We start from the raw sequence: 18,236 nt of genomic DNA, 5'->3' as shown, positions 1-18,236 counted from the left end.
CTTCATACCGAAGTTGTCTACGTGGATCTTCTCGATCCTTCATTGGTGAGCTCCGTTTCAATACTCAACGGCAGCGTTTTGAAATACGCGGGCTGAGTGATCTTGGGCTTGTTTGACTTGGGCTTTGACTTCCATATAGGGCTTGGGCCTTATGATCTTTATGTCTTATAACAATTATAAACTCAACATTGAACAAACACATTAGTAACACTAAATCAAAGCATTTAAACTTAGTGTGTTGTAGAATATTTAATTTCACTTAATTAATTTTGTCAAATCAAAATCCTGTGGAAATGTGTTTCAACAAACTCCCCCATTTTGATGTTGGCAAAACTAATCAGCAAGGAACTCAGCGTTGAGCTCCCCCATGATAGTTGACCCTTTTGATTAAGTGAACTCCCCCATCAGGGCTGAGCTACTGACTTAGTTTTATTCTAAACATTCTAAGGTTTAATTGAATAAGTCTAAGGTCAGTTTTCAGGTATAGGTCAGCTTATGGGACATATTCTATTTTACTCAGTATTCAGCGGAAGTAATGACAGAGCGCTGAGTAATTTATTTGTTCAATGGTTTATTTTGGACAAGTTCAAACATTAATTTTTAAACGCAGCATGCATTCAGATAATACTTGGCATTTGAAGGATGAATAACAAAAGTTATGATAGAGAGATGCAATCCAAATCTAAAAATAACAGAAGTTAGAATTGCTTTAAAAAAGATAAAGACAAGACATAGAAAAAAGGAATTTAAAATTCTTCCCTAACTTCTAATTCTCTAATTTCTAACTTAGAGTTCCTTCTCCTGAGTTGCCACTTTTCTCCCCCGTTTTGCCAGCATCAGCAGTAGGCAAATTGACGGTAGGGGCAGGAGACTTGGCTTGTTCTTGCAGCAGACGAATTTGACCCTCCAAAGAATTCATGTGATTGACCATAGTCAACATGAGTTCGGTCATTTTGGTCATTTGAGCTTGGGTTGGTTGCTGCGTCTGAACCGAAGAGAAGTGGTTGATCAAGTCATGGATTTCACGCAGAATTTGGTGAGTTACAGATGGATGAGAGGACTGATCTTGAGTGGACTGGTTATGGTTTGGTTGAGAATGAACTTTTTCTTGAAGTAGAGTGTTAACTGAGGCAATGACACGCCGTCCTGATTCAGTAGCACCTAGGTGTGCAAATTTGGTAGGAGTGGGCTCGCACTGAGTGCCTTGAGTAGCATCAGGACTATGGGGTGTGTTGACTTCAGGTGCTGAGTTGCTCTGGTATTGAGTTGGAGGTGGGATTTGAGCTTCTTTTGGACTAGCAGGGGTTTTGGCTTGTTTCTCACTTTGAGGAACAGAGGCTTGTTTTTGTGGAGAACCCTCTTGGGTAATGTGGGGCTCAAGAACAGTTTCTTCTTCTGTTCTCATTTTCTTCTGAGCTGACTCAGCTAGGTCCTGATCAGCTTTCTTCTTGTTTCTTTCCATTAGCCTTACCTTTCTTGGGACAGTACGAATATCCTTCGAGCAGGTTCCCTTTTTCTTCTTCTTCTCAGCTTGAACAATCTCAGATGGCATAGTAGAAGTATACTCAGTTTGAGGTTCATCTGTTGGTTCTGTACCTTCATCAGTTTGAGCAGTTTCAGCCATAACATTAGCTATAGCTTCATCCAGATCTGTTAGATTTTCCATTTCTCCAATGGGTTGCTCAGTCTCAGCCATAATATCCTCCTTCTCAGTGCTTCCATTTCCGTCATATCCTTTCAGGGGTTGACTATGTGATAGTCCATTCAGCAGACCTGCAGTGATAACACTTCCTGATGAACTTATTTCACCTACAGTCTCTATATTCTTGTCCTGTATTATCTTGGTGATGAGAGAACCCAAACGGAGCTTCCTTCCACTTCGTTGAAAAGCTCCGACCAAAAAGACAGGAAGATTGAATGGAGTGCTGGTCAACATGTGCCAGATGAAGCATTGTTCAAAGTTGGAGGCGGATGAGGGTGAGCTGAGTTTAGGAAAGATGAAGTTGGTCAGCATGAAGTGGACCATCTTCTGATTTTTGCCCATGCAGGTGCTGGGTACTTCTCCTTTGTATTCTCTGGGTTTACAGAACCCCTTCATCTTTTCTGCAATGGCTTTTGGTATGGGCTCCTTTGTTGTCCTGAACTGGATCCCTGTATTTGGTATATCTAGCAGTGTTGCTAGATATTCAGGAGTTATCACTATCTTTTGACCTTTAACTGTGGTCTCTAAGTAGTCAGAGTCATCTGCATCAACGTGCAGGTTGGAGTAGAACTCTCTCACTATCGTGGGATAGGTTTGTCCGGAAAGAGAGAAGAGACCTTTCCATTTGTTCTTTTTGATCCATTCACTGAATGGTTTCTCAAAAGAGACGAAACCAGAGTGAAAGTATCGACTCCTTAGTACTTCTTGATTCTTGGCCCAAGAGTGTACCTTGATCATCCTTCTTACCATGCTAGTTGAAGGACCAGCCTAATCAGTGGATTTGAGGGTTGGAGAGAAGGTACTTTTGTTGAAGGACATTTTTGAAGTTCTGAAGCTTTTAAGTGCTTAAGGAAAATTCTGAAGCTTTCTAAAGTTCAGTGCGCATGAAGAGAAGGTAGTGGGTTAATATCCACTATTTATAGATTTTTAACTTGGATTTTCATTTGAATTTTGGTCGGTTTTGCCCTTGGGTTGTCCAATCGGCAGAAAATCTGACATTTATGACACTTTAAGACGTTTTCGGCGCATGCGCAGTACAGGTGTCATTACGCGTGTGGTGGCATTAAATGCTAATAATTACTTTCACTCAGCGTTTGTTGATATAAACGTTTCATATTCTGAGTAGTCAGTTTTGTTCAACGGATAGTTATAGAGGTTAGTTACTCGGCATGAGATAACTCACTCAGTGTGCATTTATTTCTGGGCATGTGATTTTGACAGATACTCTTTAAAACACTCAGCATGTTAACATTCATTCAGCATGCATCATATCACATTTTTACTTAGGAATTTAAGACAGTGGATTAAACATACCAATGTCTTCTCTCAGTATGCTGAATTGCTCTCGTGCTAGAGGCTTTGTAAAGATATCAGCGAGCTGCTCATCTGTTGGTACATAAGTCAGCTTGATTTCTTCCTTGAGTACATGATCTCTGATGAAGTGATGTCTTATGCTGACATGCTTCATCCTGCTGTGCTGGATTGGGTTCTTTGAGAGGTCAATTGCACTTTTGTTGTCGCATTTAACTTCAATTGTCTTTGTTTGAACACCATAATCTTCAAGCTGTTGCTTAATCCATAGGACTTGAGCAACACAGCATCCAGCAGCAATGTACTCAGCTTCAGTTGTGGACAGGGCTACTGACGCCTGCTTCTTGCTGAACCAAGATACAAGACAGCTTCCTAGGAAGTGGCATCCTCCAGAGGTGCTTTTTCTTTCTAGCTTGTCTCGGCCATAGTCAGCGTCAGTGTATCCAATGAGTGTAAAATCATGAGTATTTGGATACCACAAACCTGCATTAACTGAGCTTTGCAAATATCTAAGGATCCTTTTGACAGCTATGTAATGGGATTCCTTAGGGTTAGCCTGATATCTAGCACAATAATATACTGAGAACTGAATGTCCGGCCTACTTGCTGTTAAGTAAAGTAAAGAGCCAATCATACCTCGGTACAACTTGCTGTCTACTGACTTACCATTTTCATCAGCACAAAGGACAGTGTCAGTGCCCATAGGAGTGGATATTGGCTTACAATGTTCTAGTTCATATTTCTTCAATATCTCCTTGGCATATTTAGCTTGACTGATGAATATGCCATTCTTTCCTTGCTTAATTTGAAGTCCAAGGAAGAAGTTGAGTTCTCCCATCATTGACATTTCGAATTCAGTCTGCATTTGCTTGCTAAATTCCTTGCAAATAGATTCGTTAGTAGCACCAAATATAATGTCATCTACATATATTTGAGCCAGCAGGGTATCTTTACCCTTTCTCTTAATGAATAAGGTTGTATCAGCTTCACCCCTGACATAGTTTCTAGTCAGTAAGAAGTTGGTCAGCCTCTCATATCAAGCACGTGGTGCTTGCTTGAGGCCATACAGAGCCTTTTTGAGTTTGTAAACGTGGTTTGGAAACTTAGGATCCTCAAACCCTGGAGGCTGGTTGACATAGACCTCCTCGTTTATTACTCCATTAAGAAATGAACTTTTAACATCCATTTGAAACAGTTTAAAATTCATATAAGATGCATATGCACATAAAATCCTAATTGCTTCTAGCCTTGCCACTGGGGCAAAGGTCTCACCATAGTCAATACCTTCTTGCTGACTGTAGCCCTGAGCTACAAGTCTTGCCTTGTTTCTGACTACGTTTCCTTGTTCATCCAGCTTGTTCCTGAAGACCCATTTCGTTCCAATGGTCTTTTGGCTCCTTGGATGTGGCACTAGCTCCCATACATTATTCCTCCTGAATTGGTCGAGTTCCTCTTGCATGGCATTCATCCAGAATTCGTCATGCTCAGCTTCGGCAAAGTTGTTCGGCTCCTGAACTGAGACGAAAGCTACATTGCCGAGATACTTCCTTAGTTGATTCCTTGTCATCAGCGTATTTCCAGCTGAGTCAAGAATTGCATTTTCTGAATGCCCTCTTGGGACTCTTATCTCCTTGGGTAGATTCATGTCTTGTTCTACTCGTGTTTCAACATTCTCTGCAGAAGTAGATTGGTTAGTGAAAGTAATTTTAGGTTCACTCTTACTCTTGGTCAGCCGTTTTGTGAAGGACTCAGTAGCTGGTTCTTGATCAGCAGTTGCTGAGTTTGGTTCATCTTCTATCAGCGGCTGGTATCTTCCTGCAGGGTCAGTTTCATCGAATTGCACATGTATAGATTCTTCTAATACTTGGGTTCTCTTATTAAAAACTATGTATGCTTTGCTGTTTGTTGAGTAGCCTAGAAAGATAGCCTCATCAGCTTTTGAATCAAATTTGGCTAAGCTATCTTTGGTGTTTAAAATAAAACATCTACAGCCAAAGGCACGAAAGTATCCAATGTTGGGCTTTCGTCCTTTCCAAAGTTCATAAGGGGTTTTCTTAAGTATAGGTCTGACTAGAGCCCTATTTAGAATATAGCATGCTGTGTTAACAGCTTCTCCCCAAAAATACTTTGGAAGCCTATGCTCATCCAGCATTGTCCTGGCTATTTCAACCAAAGTTCTGTTCTTCCTTTCTACAACCCCATTTTGCTGAGGTGTTCTAGGAGCAGAAAAATTATGGTCAATGCCGCTGGCTTCACAGAATTCAACAAACTTTTGATTTTTGAATTCTCCACCGTTATCACTACGGATATGAGCTAATTTTAGGTCTTTTTCATTTTCAATTTTTCTAACCAAATTTGAAAATGTCTCAAAGGTCTCATCCTTGCTGGTCAGCAAGATAACCCACGTATACCGAGAGAAATCATCTACAATGACCAAGGAAAATCTTCTTCCACCCAGACTCAGCGGCTGGACTGGACCAAAGAGATCCAAGTGTAGTAATTCTAACGGACGTTTAGTTGAGACAATGTTTTTACTGTGAAAAGATTGTTTGGTTTGTTTTCCAGCTTGGCAAGCGTGGCATAATTGATCTTTTTGAAATTTAAGTTCAGGCAGTCCCTCAACCAATTGCTTTCTTGCTAATTTGGCCAGGAGGTCCATGCTTACATGACCAAGTCTCCTGTGCCATAGCCATGAATTTTCTTCCTTTGTGACTAAGCATACAGTTTTTGAAAACTTTTTCTCTAAGTCTAGCATAAAGACATTATCTATCCGAGGGGCAGTTAAAATTAACTCATTAGTTTTACCCTCGTATATTTTACATCCAGTAGCATCAAATATAACTTTTCTCCCATTGTCACATAGCTGAGCTACGCTGAGTACGTTATATTTGAGTCCGCTTACTAGGGAGATAGATTCAATAGTAGGGTTACCTCCGATGATTCCTGAGCCTATTATCTTACCCTTCTTGTTGTCTCCAAAACTTACACTCCCTCCTCGTTTACGTTCAAACGTGATGAACTGAGTTTCATCACCCGTCATATGCATTGAGCATGCGCTGTCAATATACCACATCTTTGACTTCTCGGCACATCTCAGGCTTACCTGCATTGTAACTAGTTACTTTTAGGTACCCAATTCTTTTTGGGTCCTGACTTGTTAGGTGCAACAGGTATAGCATCATATTTTATTTTATGGCGACATACATGGACAGTATGGCCATTCTTTCCACAGAAGTCACAACTGACCTTCTGTTTAGGATTTTTTACTAACTTGTCAGCACCCCAGTGCTGAGCGTGCCAGCACACTTTAGTAGTATGTCCTAACTTCCCACAAAAGTCACATTGGACTTTTCACTGGGGATTTCGTCTCTGCTGAGTACCTTGGTACTGTGTACCTTGATACTGAGTTCTCAGCGGAAAATTGTTTTTGTTTGGAACCTTTAATTGGTTTTGAATGGTTGTGACATCCTTCCTCAGTTTCTTTGAAACTGACTGGACTTCAGAGACAGACTCATGAATGATTTTCATATTTTCATGCAAAACTGAGTTGTCTTGAAGAAGGTATTTGAGGTCACTCAGTTTGACCTCTTCTACTTCATCACAGCGCCGGCTGAGTGCTTTAATCTTCCTGTTACACTTTTTAACAAGTGTATAGAGATCACTCAGGGCGTTACCCATTTCATTTCTGAGTTGAGAGAGTGAGATTACCTCATTAGATTGCTCTTCATTATCTGACTCATCAGATTGGTCAGCATGCTCAGAAATGCATGGCTCAGCAAGTTCGTCAGCCATAAAGCATATCTTCGCTGACTCAGTGGCCTCAGTTTCTGTTGATGAAGATTCATCACTGTCACTCTAAGTAGCCACCATTGCCTTCTTCCCACTTTTCTTGTCTTTCCTCAGCGCGGGGCAGTTTGACTTAATATGGCCATCTTGATGGCACTTAAAGCATGTAATGGGCTTTGAGCTGTCCTTTCTGTATTTGCTGTCGCTTGAGTCAGCCTTATACTTATCAAACTTTTTGTAAGGCTTTTTAGAATATTTTTCGTTCTTTCTGAACAGCCTCTTCATCTTTCTTGTGAACATAGCCATCTCCTCATCATCAGTTGAACTCCCGTCAGTGGAGTCAGCCTTCATGACAAGTGACTTCTGCTTCTTGTCATCAGATTTTTCCTTCACCTCAAAGTTTTTCATGGATATCTCATGGGTCAGCAATGATCCGATGAGTTCGTCATATTTGTAGGTGGTTAAATCCTGAGCTTCCTCAACTGCTGTCTTCTTTGCTTGCCAGTCTTTTGGAAGACTCCTGAGTATCTTTTTGACTTGTTCTTCCTCAGTGAAGATTTTCCCAAGTCTCTTGAGCTCATTAATGATGTTGGTGAACCTTGCGTTCATGTCTGAAATGCCCTCATCATTGTTCATCTCGAACAGCTCGTACAGTCTCATCTGCTGATTCACCTTGGATTCTTTTACTTTGTTTGTTCCCTTGTAGGTGACTTCCAGCTTCTTCCAGATCTCTTGTGCCGACTCATAACCTGAGATTTTGTTATATTCTGCAGCATCGAGCGCACAGTGAAGCATATTGATAGCCGAAGCATGGTTTTGAAGCTTCTTAAGATCATCCTCTGTCCATTCAACCTTAGCTTTAACAACTGACTGGCCAGCAACAACTTTCACAAGTACAAACGGGCCTTGGACTATAGATAGCCAGGCACTCATGTTTGTAGCTTGAATGAAGTTCTTCATCCTATTCTTCCAAAAGGTATAGTTTGACCCGAAGAATAGGGGAGGCCTGGTAATGGACAGCCCCTCAGGTAATATCTGAGTTGTCTGGTTTCCAGGGAGAAACCGAGTGCTGTTTTCGCCCATGGTATGGATCAACTCAAGGTTGTTAGACCTTTAGTAATGAGCTTTTAAGCTCTGATACCACTTGTTGGTCCCTTGTAAGGTTGCAAATATAGTTCCAAAGGGGGGGGGTTAGGAACTATTTTACCCTTTTTGAATGATTAGGGCAAATTTCTTTTTCTTGAAAAAAGATTATATGACAGCGGCGCTGATCAATCGACAAGACACTGGCTTAGTCAACTAGTGACTAGGTCAGTTTCGTTGCTTAGGTCAGGAAATAGCACTTAGAGTCTATTCCTGACTTAATTCGTTGGCAGCGCACAACTCAGCTTGACCTCTTTTACTTGGTCAGTTTTAGTTTTTTTTAAGCAAGCAATATAAATAAGGAGTTAAGGTTTAGAAATACTTCACTCAGCAAATTTATCCAGGTTCGGCTTCTTCTAAGCCTACGTCCTGTCCCCGGAACACTTCCGAGATTTCAAATCCTCTACTGAGCTCTTTAAAGGTAGAGCCTCAAACCTTTTACAATATCAGCAATTGAGTATGACAAGAGTACCCTCCTCTATACTTCTACTCAATCCTAATCTCTCCGCTGAGTACTTAAAACCGAGTACTCAGCCTCTCATTTCTATTCCTAGAAATGATTAAGATTTGTCCTAAACAACAATTGCTAGAACACTTTAGATGATTGAGGATCAATCACTCTAGACTTTTACACAAATGAATAAGCTTGTAGTGTAATAATTTGCTTTGCTTTTGATGGAGAACTTTTGTACACGTTTGGTCAGCGTAACGGCTTTTTGCTCAAAGTTCTCTCTCTGTGAATGTGGATTCTGAATGCTCTATTTATAGAGAGCTGTGAGAGCTTCTGGTTATTTCGAATTTCGAAACAACTGTTGGAGGGAAACGGCTACAGGTCGTTTCCACTCAGTCTGTCAGCAGTTCTCTTGGCCAATCAGATTCCAGCATCTTCTGTTCTTCGGTCAGTGTGACAGTATGTTCCTCCAAATCGGGTAATGTCAACTAGACAGCTTGCTGTATCTTCTGTTCTTTACCGAAAGAGGAAATACTTGGTCTGGAAGTTGCTTTGTGGTCAGCTGCTGTCTTGTACGTTTTGTCGAGACAGCTCAGCAGCTTCATACCGAAGTTGTCTACGTGGATCTTCTCGATCCTTCATTGGTGAGCTCCGTCTCAATACTCAACGGCAGCGTTTTGAAATACGCGGGCTGAGTGATCTTGGGCTTGTTTGACTTGGGCTTTGACTTCCATATAGGGCTTGGGCCTTATGATCTTTATGTCTTATAACAATTATAAACTCAACATTGAACAAACACATTAGTAACACTAAATCAAAGCATTTAAACTTAGTGTGTTGTAGAATATTTAATTTCACTTAATTAATTTTGTCAAATCAAAATCCTGTGGAAAGGTGTTTCAACAGAAGCTTGATAGAATTATCGAGTCCAAGCCAAATAATTAATAAAACTTTAGGTAGTCCAAATAAATTCTTATTTATAAGAAAACAGGTTCGTGTTTCAGACTGTTAGGCGTTCGTGTTATCATATTTTCCTTTCATACCCGATGCCGATTTGGGCCGGGTGTGACAATTAGGATCAGGGACCCGACTTGAGATAACAGGATGGATGGATTTATCCTACGTCACCTGTTCATCACATTGGTATTAGTAGGTATAAGTAATCCGCAGACTAAAAGGAATATTAAATAGTGATTCTAGATTATGGAATGTGATACTTTGACTCTATTCAAACACGATCCATAATAGGGATGACCCTGGGGTGTGTGCGGGCTGGCGTTGGGTATCACATGAAGTAATTGTAGAATAGTTAATATTGGATTGAGCATTTCTCACTCTTGATAAATGGGAGATATGTCCAGGGATCACTTGTGGAAGACTTGACTCTAAATCCTTGCAAGGTGATGGATTAAGGGTTGAAATAAAGATTTCACTTAATCTATCTATTCAGAGTTAACTCTGTTGAAACACATTTCCACAATGATTTTTATTTGACAAAATTATTTAAATTAGATTTAAATCCCTATGATAAAATATTCCAACACATCAAATTTAAATGGTTTGATTTATTTATTACTAATGTGTTTGTTCAATGTTAAGCGTTTAATTAATAAGATTTAAAAGGCATTAAAGACCAAGGCCCAAAAGCCCACAAGAGAAGGTCAAAGCCCAAGTCAACAGATCCAACCCTCTTAAAGAATGCGGCCCAGCAGGAAGAAGGATCTAGAAGGCATTCCTAACAACTTCATGTCGAAGCTGCTGAGTCGAACAGATAGAATACATGTCAACAGTTGACCTGAACAACTTCGAGGCAAAGCTATTCCACTTTGGGAAAGATTCAGACGTAGCAGAAAGCTATCTAGAAGACTTTACCATAAGTAGAGAGACAATCTGACGCTTACCGATCGGAAGTACCTTTCACCTGAATCAGACAGAAAAGGCAACGTTCTCATTGGCCGAAGACACTGAGTACTAACGAGTGAAAGCAATAGCATGCCGTTTCCCTCGAATGGTTATTTTGAAATTTGAAATAACCGGTGCCTCAGATATCACTATAAATATGCCTCTCATTTGCTTCATTCGATGCAGATCTTTGCCAAGTCAAAACGCTAACCAAATTGCTACTTGAAGTTCTGTGCCAAAGCAAAGCAAAGAAATCTTACACTCACTCTCATTTTGTGTAAAATTCTAGATTGTAAAATCATCTAAAGTGTTCTTAGTATTTAGAACAAATCTTTATCATTTCTAGAGATTAGAAGGAGATACTGAATTGCTCGGTTATAGCACTCAGTGGTAGAAATAGTATTGGGTATAGGATATAGAGGAAGGTACTCTGTATACTCACTGACTATTGTAAGAGGTTTGTGCTCTACCTGAAAGATAACAATAGTTTCAACCACATCTAATCAAAATTTTCAAGTTTTTATTACTTATAAGTTTCTCCGCTATAAACATAATGAATTTTTTATAATTAATTCATATTTATATAATGGTGATATGTTTGAACGGTTCTAGAAGATTTTTAAAGATATAAAATTTCTAAGCACAATCCGAGCGGATTCATGACTAATTCTAATCAAACCAGGTTGGCCCATATGGTCTAGTTCCGATTTGATAACTGTGATTTGACCCACAAACACACTCTTGTATTCATTCACTTCTACAAGAACAATGATATACCATGTGAATATAAAATCCTTTTGGATGGTATTTTTGTCTGTTAACCAGTAATGCCATAATGTTCATGCATATATGATGTCTGATATGGCTTAAGGATATTTTCCAATTATATAGTTATGGTGGGTGGCTAAGGGTTTCATTTACAGGGCCTGTAAATCGAGAATATAATGGATTTAATTAAATGGATAGGTCAAATGAAAAATAAGATATATATAAGCTCCTTGAAAAATGATTGATTTAAGGAATAAAATTGTATAATTATCTTTTCATTGATAATAAAGTCCATTTCATTGTAGAATTTTCCCTCCAAATTTTTTACATAAAACTTATTTGAATTATAATATAATAATTATTGAGATCTCAACTGTTAAAAGTTATTTACATAAATAATTACTATCCCGTAACCGAAGATGAGTTTTATTTCATGTTAGATGTTGAAGGGTAGCCGGAATATTAAATTACAAATAAAAAAACTCATCTTTCCTTAATAAGGTTTGAAATTGCACGGTCTTGTAAATGTTAGACTTAAGATTTCAATGTTTTGAACGTAGAGACTAATTTTTTTCCCCAATAACCATTAGGTAAATTTATACCTTATCCTACAATACTACAAAGCTCCTAACGGCTTCGTATTTGTTGATAAAAGAAAAATTGAAAGTATATATATCAACTCATGAATAAAGAAAACGATATACATTCACTGCTCTTATTACCTTCCATTTTACATTACATTTTATTTATCATATCTCTTTTTTATAATCATTATTTTATGAAAATAACATTTGAGGTTATTGAACTCTTCTACAATAGTTTTTCCAAAAAATAAAGTTGCACAAATTTAAAACATGAATATGAAATGCATGCGGTCCTCATGCATGCATTTGAGGAAACATATGGCATTTCTCCAAAAATAGGAAGAGTCAATCGTAAACAAAAGAAGATCTAACAACTAATTCCTAAAATTAGATAATGAACACTTATAAAACCATCATCCAATTAAGCAAGAAAATACCAAAAGAAATTGTAGAAAGATAAATGGAATCTTGTTTAATGTTGTCAACTCTATTTACGATTTTGATTGTGTTATCTAATGTAAAAGCACAAGCACCAGCAGCACCGGGTGCGGGTGGAGGAGGGGATATAACAACATTTGGAGCAAAACCTGGTGCAGATAGTGCTCAGGTAATTCATATAGGAACAATATTACATTACTGTTGAACAAATATATGCATTAATTAATTATAATTTTCCTTTGTTAGGCTATAACGACTGCTTGGAAAGAGGCATGTGCGGCAGCAGGTACCGGTACAGTGACAGTTCCTACAGGAACATTTCTAACAGGGCCAGTGTTACTGGCAGGTCCTTGCAAAGGAGAGATGAAATTTAACCTTATAGGAACCTTACAAGCACCACTTAAAGTGGAAACTTCTGGTTGGATTACTTTTGAACATGTTGATAAACTCACAATAAGTGGGACTGGAACTCTAGATGGTCAAGGCGAAGAAATGTGGAAGAGCCAACCTGGTTGTTTCAAGACTGCAAAAATGTGCAAAACAACAGCAATTGTAATTAAGCTTGCTCATTCAGCATCAGTAGTTATATTACATATATCTATTTGTGATTCTAACTAATTAAAATTATGCAGAATCTAAGGCTTGATTTCGTAAAAACTGGTCTTGTGGAAGGTATCACATCCCTCAACAGTAAGAATTTCCATATCAATGTTTTGTCTAGCACTGACATCACATTGCAAAAGCTTACAATAACTGCACCCGCTGAAAGCCCTAATACAGATGGAATTCATGTTGCAAGATCAAAGGGAGTTACCATTACTGACGTTAACATTGGTACTGGTGATGATTGTGTCTCTGTTGGTGATGGAACATCAGACTTAAAGGTAATAAACGTCAAATGTGGTCCTGGTCATGGAATTAGTATCGGAAGTTTAGGACTTTACCAGAATGAGGAACCTGTAACCGGAGTCACTGTTCAAGGATGCACCCTTACAAAAAGTGACAATGGTGTGAGAGTTAAATCATGGCCGGACAAATACGGTTGCGAAGCATCGGGCATACACTTTTCAGATATTACCATGGAAGAGGTTGAGAATCCTATCATTATAGATATGATGTATTGTCCACCCGGTGGATGCAGTACAACGGTACGAATTTCCACATATTTCTATACAAAAATGCTATACAAGGATTGGTTTCATCTTCATGTCTTATTTTTTTTATCATATCACTAACCTTATTGCTTAATTTCTAGGCTCCGTCAAAGGTCAAACTTACTGATATTTCCTTTAAAGGCATCAAGGGTTCAACACCCACTCCTGATGCAATTTCAATCAACTGTATGCCTGGAAGTTGCACAAATATAGGACTTGCTGACATTGATCTCAAATTTACTGGACCTAAAGGACCTCCAATAGCTAATTGTACCAATATTAAGCCAACTATGACCGGAACTGTGAATCCTGCAGGATGTTAATGTTAATTAATGCAAATCCACACCTATTTTTGACCTTTATACAATTTTCTATGCGAGAGTTTTTGCAATTTTGGTTATATATATTGATATGTGATATTAATTCATCTCTACTCTTGATGCTAATGGATTATTGTTTTTTTAGAATATATTAATTACTTATTTTGAGACCATTACCTTTTCTTTTTCTCCACGTGTTTTATATATCCCTACACTTAATATATACATTTTTATGGTTTGATGATGCATTTGTACCATAACATTAGATACTTGCTACCCTAATTGCAAAATATAATATAATTTTCTCTACTAGTTAAAACAACCACTTGTATATGGTTTAGGTTTGTCACACCCGACCCTAAACAACCTCAATCGGCATCGGGCGTGAAATAGAAAGATCATAATCAATACTTAGGCATCTCCAATTTATCCAAATATCATTATATTACAATTGCAATACCAAAGTTCTAACCATAATTCTAACAATAAGCAACAACTTCCGATCCTTGCCTAATCGGTCGGTAACCTTCTCTCTATCATGTACTTTCTCACCTAAAAACATTAAAACATTTAAAAAGGTGAGACAAAAATCTCAGTAAGAAACTATCAGCTATAAAAACCAACTTTACTTAACATAGCTACATATATACATTTATAAAGGGATTTAATCAAAACCTTATAAAATATACTCAAAACTTAAGTTTATAAAATAAAATTTATGTATGTGTATCCATCCTCGAATTCCACTCGTGTAGATCATAACATCAATCATAACAATATCGAGATATCTCATTTATATCTCGTTCCTTACCTAACAGTTAGGACTACCAGCCGTGCACTCTAGCCATACCGCCATTAGATATGGTCTTACAACTTACAACTCCTACCCCGGGAAATCCTAGATGGACAAAACCATTTAATCTTTCGAAATATCACAACTCATAAAAATCATATTTGGACTTCAATCCAAAATAATAACAACAATAACCGCAATAGATTTCTCAATCCAAAAACAATTCGTAAGAAATCATCAAATTCATTTTATTCAATATATATATATATACATGGAAACCAAAAACATATATATATATGTGTGTGTGTGTAAATCAACCAAATCAAGCCTTAAATCAACATAATCAAGTAAAATCTGAAATTCACATAGAAGCATAGTCAATAGCTTCATTTGAACCATAATTTCACAATAAAAAGCAAAATCGTAAAAAACCCCAATTTTATAAAATTCTTGCATAACCCTAAAATATCAATTTATGAAAATTCTTTGATTATATATATATATCTATATACCTAAAACTCAAAATATAGTTGATAGTTACTTACCTTGGCTACTAATTTGAGAAAACACACCTGCTCAATTCTCCTCTAAATTCTGTCTAAGACGTTTCCCTCCAATCACTGTCGAAACTCAAAAACTCTTCGGTTAGTACTTAGATCTATGCATAAGGATGCTATGGTTTGAATTTCGAGTGATTCGGACGGTCGAATCTCCGTAAATCAAAGAAACGGTGGAGAAACGGTTCAGAGAAAACTGATGATAAAAACGAAAGAAACAGAAAAAGAAAAAGAAAAAGAAATAAAATAGATGATGATGATCACCGCATGTAAAGATTTGAGATATATATCTCAAATTTGACAAACATCACGTTCGATCCTTTATCTTTTTATAATCTTTTAAAAATTATCCTAACTTTTAATTTACACATAAAACCATCGAATTAACTCCAAACTTTTTCCATAGCACTAAATAAAAATCACACACCTAATAATTATAATATATACTAATATCAAAATATAAATTCTAGAAATTTAGACACAGACGTGACAATTCTTCCCACCTTAAGAAATTTCGTCCTCGAAATTCACGTTCTCTAATATAAATTTTCTTCCTCAAATAATCTCCAAGATCACAAAATTATTTCAAATTATCAAGATTCCTCATAATCATCATAAGACCACAAATTCTAATGTTTCCTTCCATTAACTCCATCATTTATCTATATCCACATCACTGTAACAATTATTTATACATAACTCTTAGTAACTCTAAATTCCAATCTAGTTAATTCCATCATCATAATCCACAACAAAACTTCAAATATCATTCATATCTTCCGAACATACACCAAATCTCACTTTAATAAATTTAAATCACAATTGATTCTATCCATTGCATATATATCAAATATATTTCACCTATTTCCAAATTCTACAGACTTAAAAAAAATCACGTTTGAACCACTAATATGTACGATATTATATTTTTCTTAAACTTCAAATAATCTGAATAAATGATTTGCATCAATATATAATCTTATTTCATCGTGATAATAATACTTATATCTATATAAAAAAAATCCACTCCAATCATTATTTATATTATAATTGTTGAAACACCTTTCCACATAATTTTGATTTGACAAAATTGTTTAAGTATAATTAAAAACATATTCTAAAAACACTAAGTTTAAATGCTTTGATTTATTCTACTAATGTGTTTGTTCAATGTTGAGTTAAATTGGTTATAAGACACAAGGATTAAAAGGCCAAAGCCCAATACAAGAGTCAAAGCCCAAGTCAAACGGTTCAATACAACTCGGCCCGCGTTTGTCAAAACGTTGTCGTTATGGACAAAACGCAACTCAGCAGAAGAAGGATCTAGAAGACCTTCAAGGAACAACTTTGGAACGAAGCTGCTGAGTTGATTAGACAAAGCGTACAAGACAGCAGCTGGCTAAGGAAAACTTCCAGACAAAGTGTTTCCACTTTGGGTAAAGTTCAGACGACACAGTATGCTGTCCAGTTGACTTTACCATAAAAGGAGAGACATTCTGCTGAGCTGACCAAAAGCTGACCGAGGACAGAAGATACTCAAATCTGATTGGCCGAGAGCTTTGAGCAAGTCAGGATGACAACGACAGGAAGCCGTTTCCCTCCAACGGTTATTTCGAAATTCGAAATGACCGATGCCTCAAGACGTCTCTATAAATAGTGCTATCAGAAGCTTCATTCAACACAAAACTTGATCAAGCCATTACGCTGACCAAATTTCTACGCAAGTTCTGCAAGCAAGAAGCAAAGCAATCTTACACTAAATTTCATATCTTTCGTGTAAAAGTCTAGAGTGATTATTCAATCATCTAAGGTGTCTTAGCAATCATTGTTTAGGACAAACACTTATCATTTCTAGAGATTAGAAATGAGAGGCTGAGTACTCGGTTATAGTACTCAGCGAGAGATTAGGATTGAGTAGAGGTATAGAGGAAGGTACTCTTGTTATACTCAGTTGCTAAGATTGTAAAAGGTTTGAGGCTCTACCTTTAAAGAGCTCAGTAGAGGATTCGAAATCTCAGAACGTGTTCCGGGGACAGGACATTGGCTTAGAAGCCGAACCTGGATAAATCTGCTGAGTAACGTATTTCTTACCTTAAACTCCTTATATATATTGCTTGCTTAAATAACCAAAAACTGACCAAGTAAAGAGGTCAAGCTGAGTTGTGCGCATCGAACATCTGAGCTCAGGAATAGACTCCAAGTGCTATATCCTGACTCAAGTTAAGAAACTGACCTAGTCACCAGTTGACTAAGCCAGTATCTTGCTGTTTACTCAGCGCCACTGTTTAAAACCTTTTCTCTTAAGAAAAGAAGTCTGCCCTAAATTCAAAAAGCTTAAATAGTTCCTAACCTCCCCTTGGAACTATACTTGCAACGTTATAAGGGACTAACAAGTGGTATCAAAGCTTAAAAGCTCAATGTAAAAGGTTTAACAACCTTGAGCTGATCCCTACTATGGGCGAAAACAGTACTCGGTTTCTCCCAGGAAACCAAACAACTCAGATATTGCCTGAGGGGCTGTCCATCACTCGGCCTCCCCTATTCTTCGGGTCTAACTATACCTTTTGGAAGAATAGGATGAAAAATTTCATTCAGGCTACAAATATGAGTGCCTGGCTATCTATAGTGCAAGGCCCATTTATACCTGTCGAAGTTGTGGCTGGCCAAACAGTTGTAAAAGCTGAGGCCAAATGGACAGAGGATGATCTCAAGAAGCTTCAAAATCACGCTTCGGCTATTAATATGCTTCAATGTGCGCTCGATGCTGCAGAATATAATAAAATTTCAGGTTGTGAGTCGGCGCAAGAGATCTGGAAGAAGCTGGAGGTCACCTACGAAGGAACCAATAAAGTAAAGGAGTCCAAGGTGAACCAGCAGATGAGACTGTACGAGCTGTTCGAGATGAACAATGATGAGGGCATATCTGACATGAATGCAAGGTTTACCAACATCATAAATGAGCTCAAGAGACTTGGAAAGATCTTCACTGAGGAAGAACAAGTCAAAAAGATAATCAGGAGTCTTCCTAAAGACTGGCAAGCAAAGAAGACCGGTGTTGAGGAAGCTCAGGATTTAACCACCTACAAATATGACAAACTCATCAGCTCGCTGCTGACCCATGAGATATCTATGAAAAACTTCGAGGTGAAGGAAAAATCTGAAGACAAGAAGCAGAAGTCTCTTGTCATGAAAGCTGACTCCACTGACGGGAGCTCAATAGATGATGAGGAGATGGCTATGTTCACAAGGAAGATGAAAAGGCTCTTCAAGAAGAATGACAAATATTCTAAGAAGCCTTACAGAAAGTTTGATAAGTATAAAGCTGAC

General features: G+C 37.7%; 1 protein-coding gene across 1 annotated transcript; it reads left to right on the top strand.

Moving 5' to 3' along the window:
• Positions 1-12,107: 12,107 nt before the first annotated feature.
• On the top strand, positions 12,108-13,630 carry LOC136227129 (exopolygalacturonase-like). Its single transcript, XM_066015828.1, has 4 exons — positions 12,108-12,254; positions 12,332-12,637; positions 12,718-13,233; positions 13,341-13,630. Exons 1-4 carry the CDS (start codon positions 12,108-12,110, stop codon positions 13,560-13,562), a joined length of 1,191 nt encoding a protein of 396 aa, XP_065871900.1. The 3' UTR covers positions 13,563-13,630.
• Positions 13,631-18,236: the final 4,606 nt, after the last annotated feature.

The sequence above is a fragment of the Euphorbia lathyris genome, chromosome 4, assembly GCF_963576675.1.
Source record: "Euphorbia lathyris chromosome 4, ddEupLath1.1, whole genome shotgun sequence".
Taxonomy (NCBI): Eukaryota; Viridiplantae; Streptophyta; class Magnoliopsida; order Malpighiales; family Euphorbiaceae; genus Euphorbia; species Euphorbia lathyris.
Note: the sequence above shows the minus strand (reverse complement) of the source record. Positions and strands in the feature narration are given on the sequence as shown.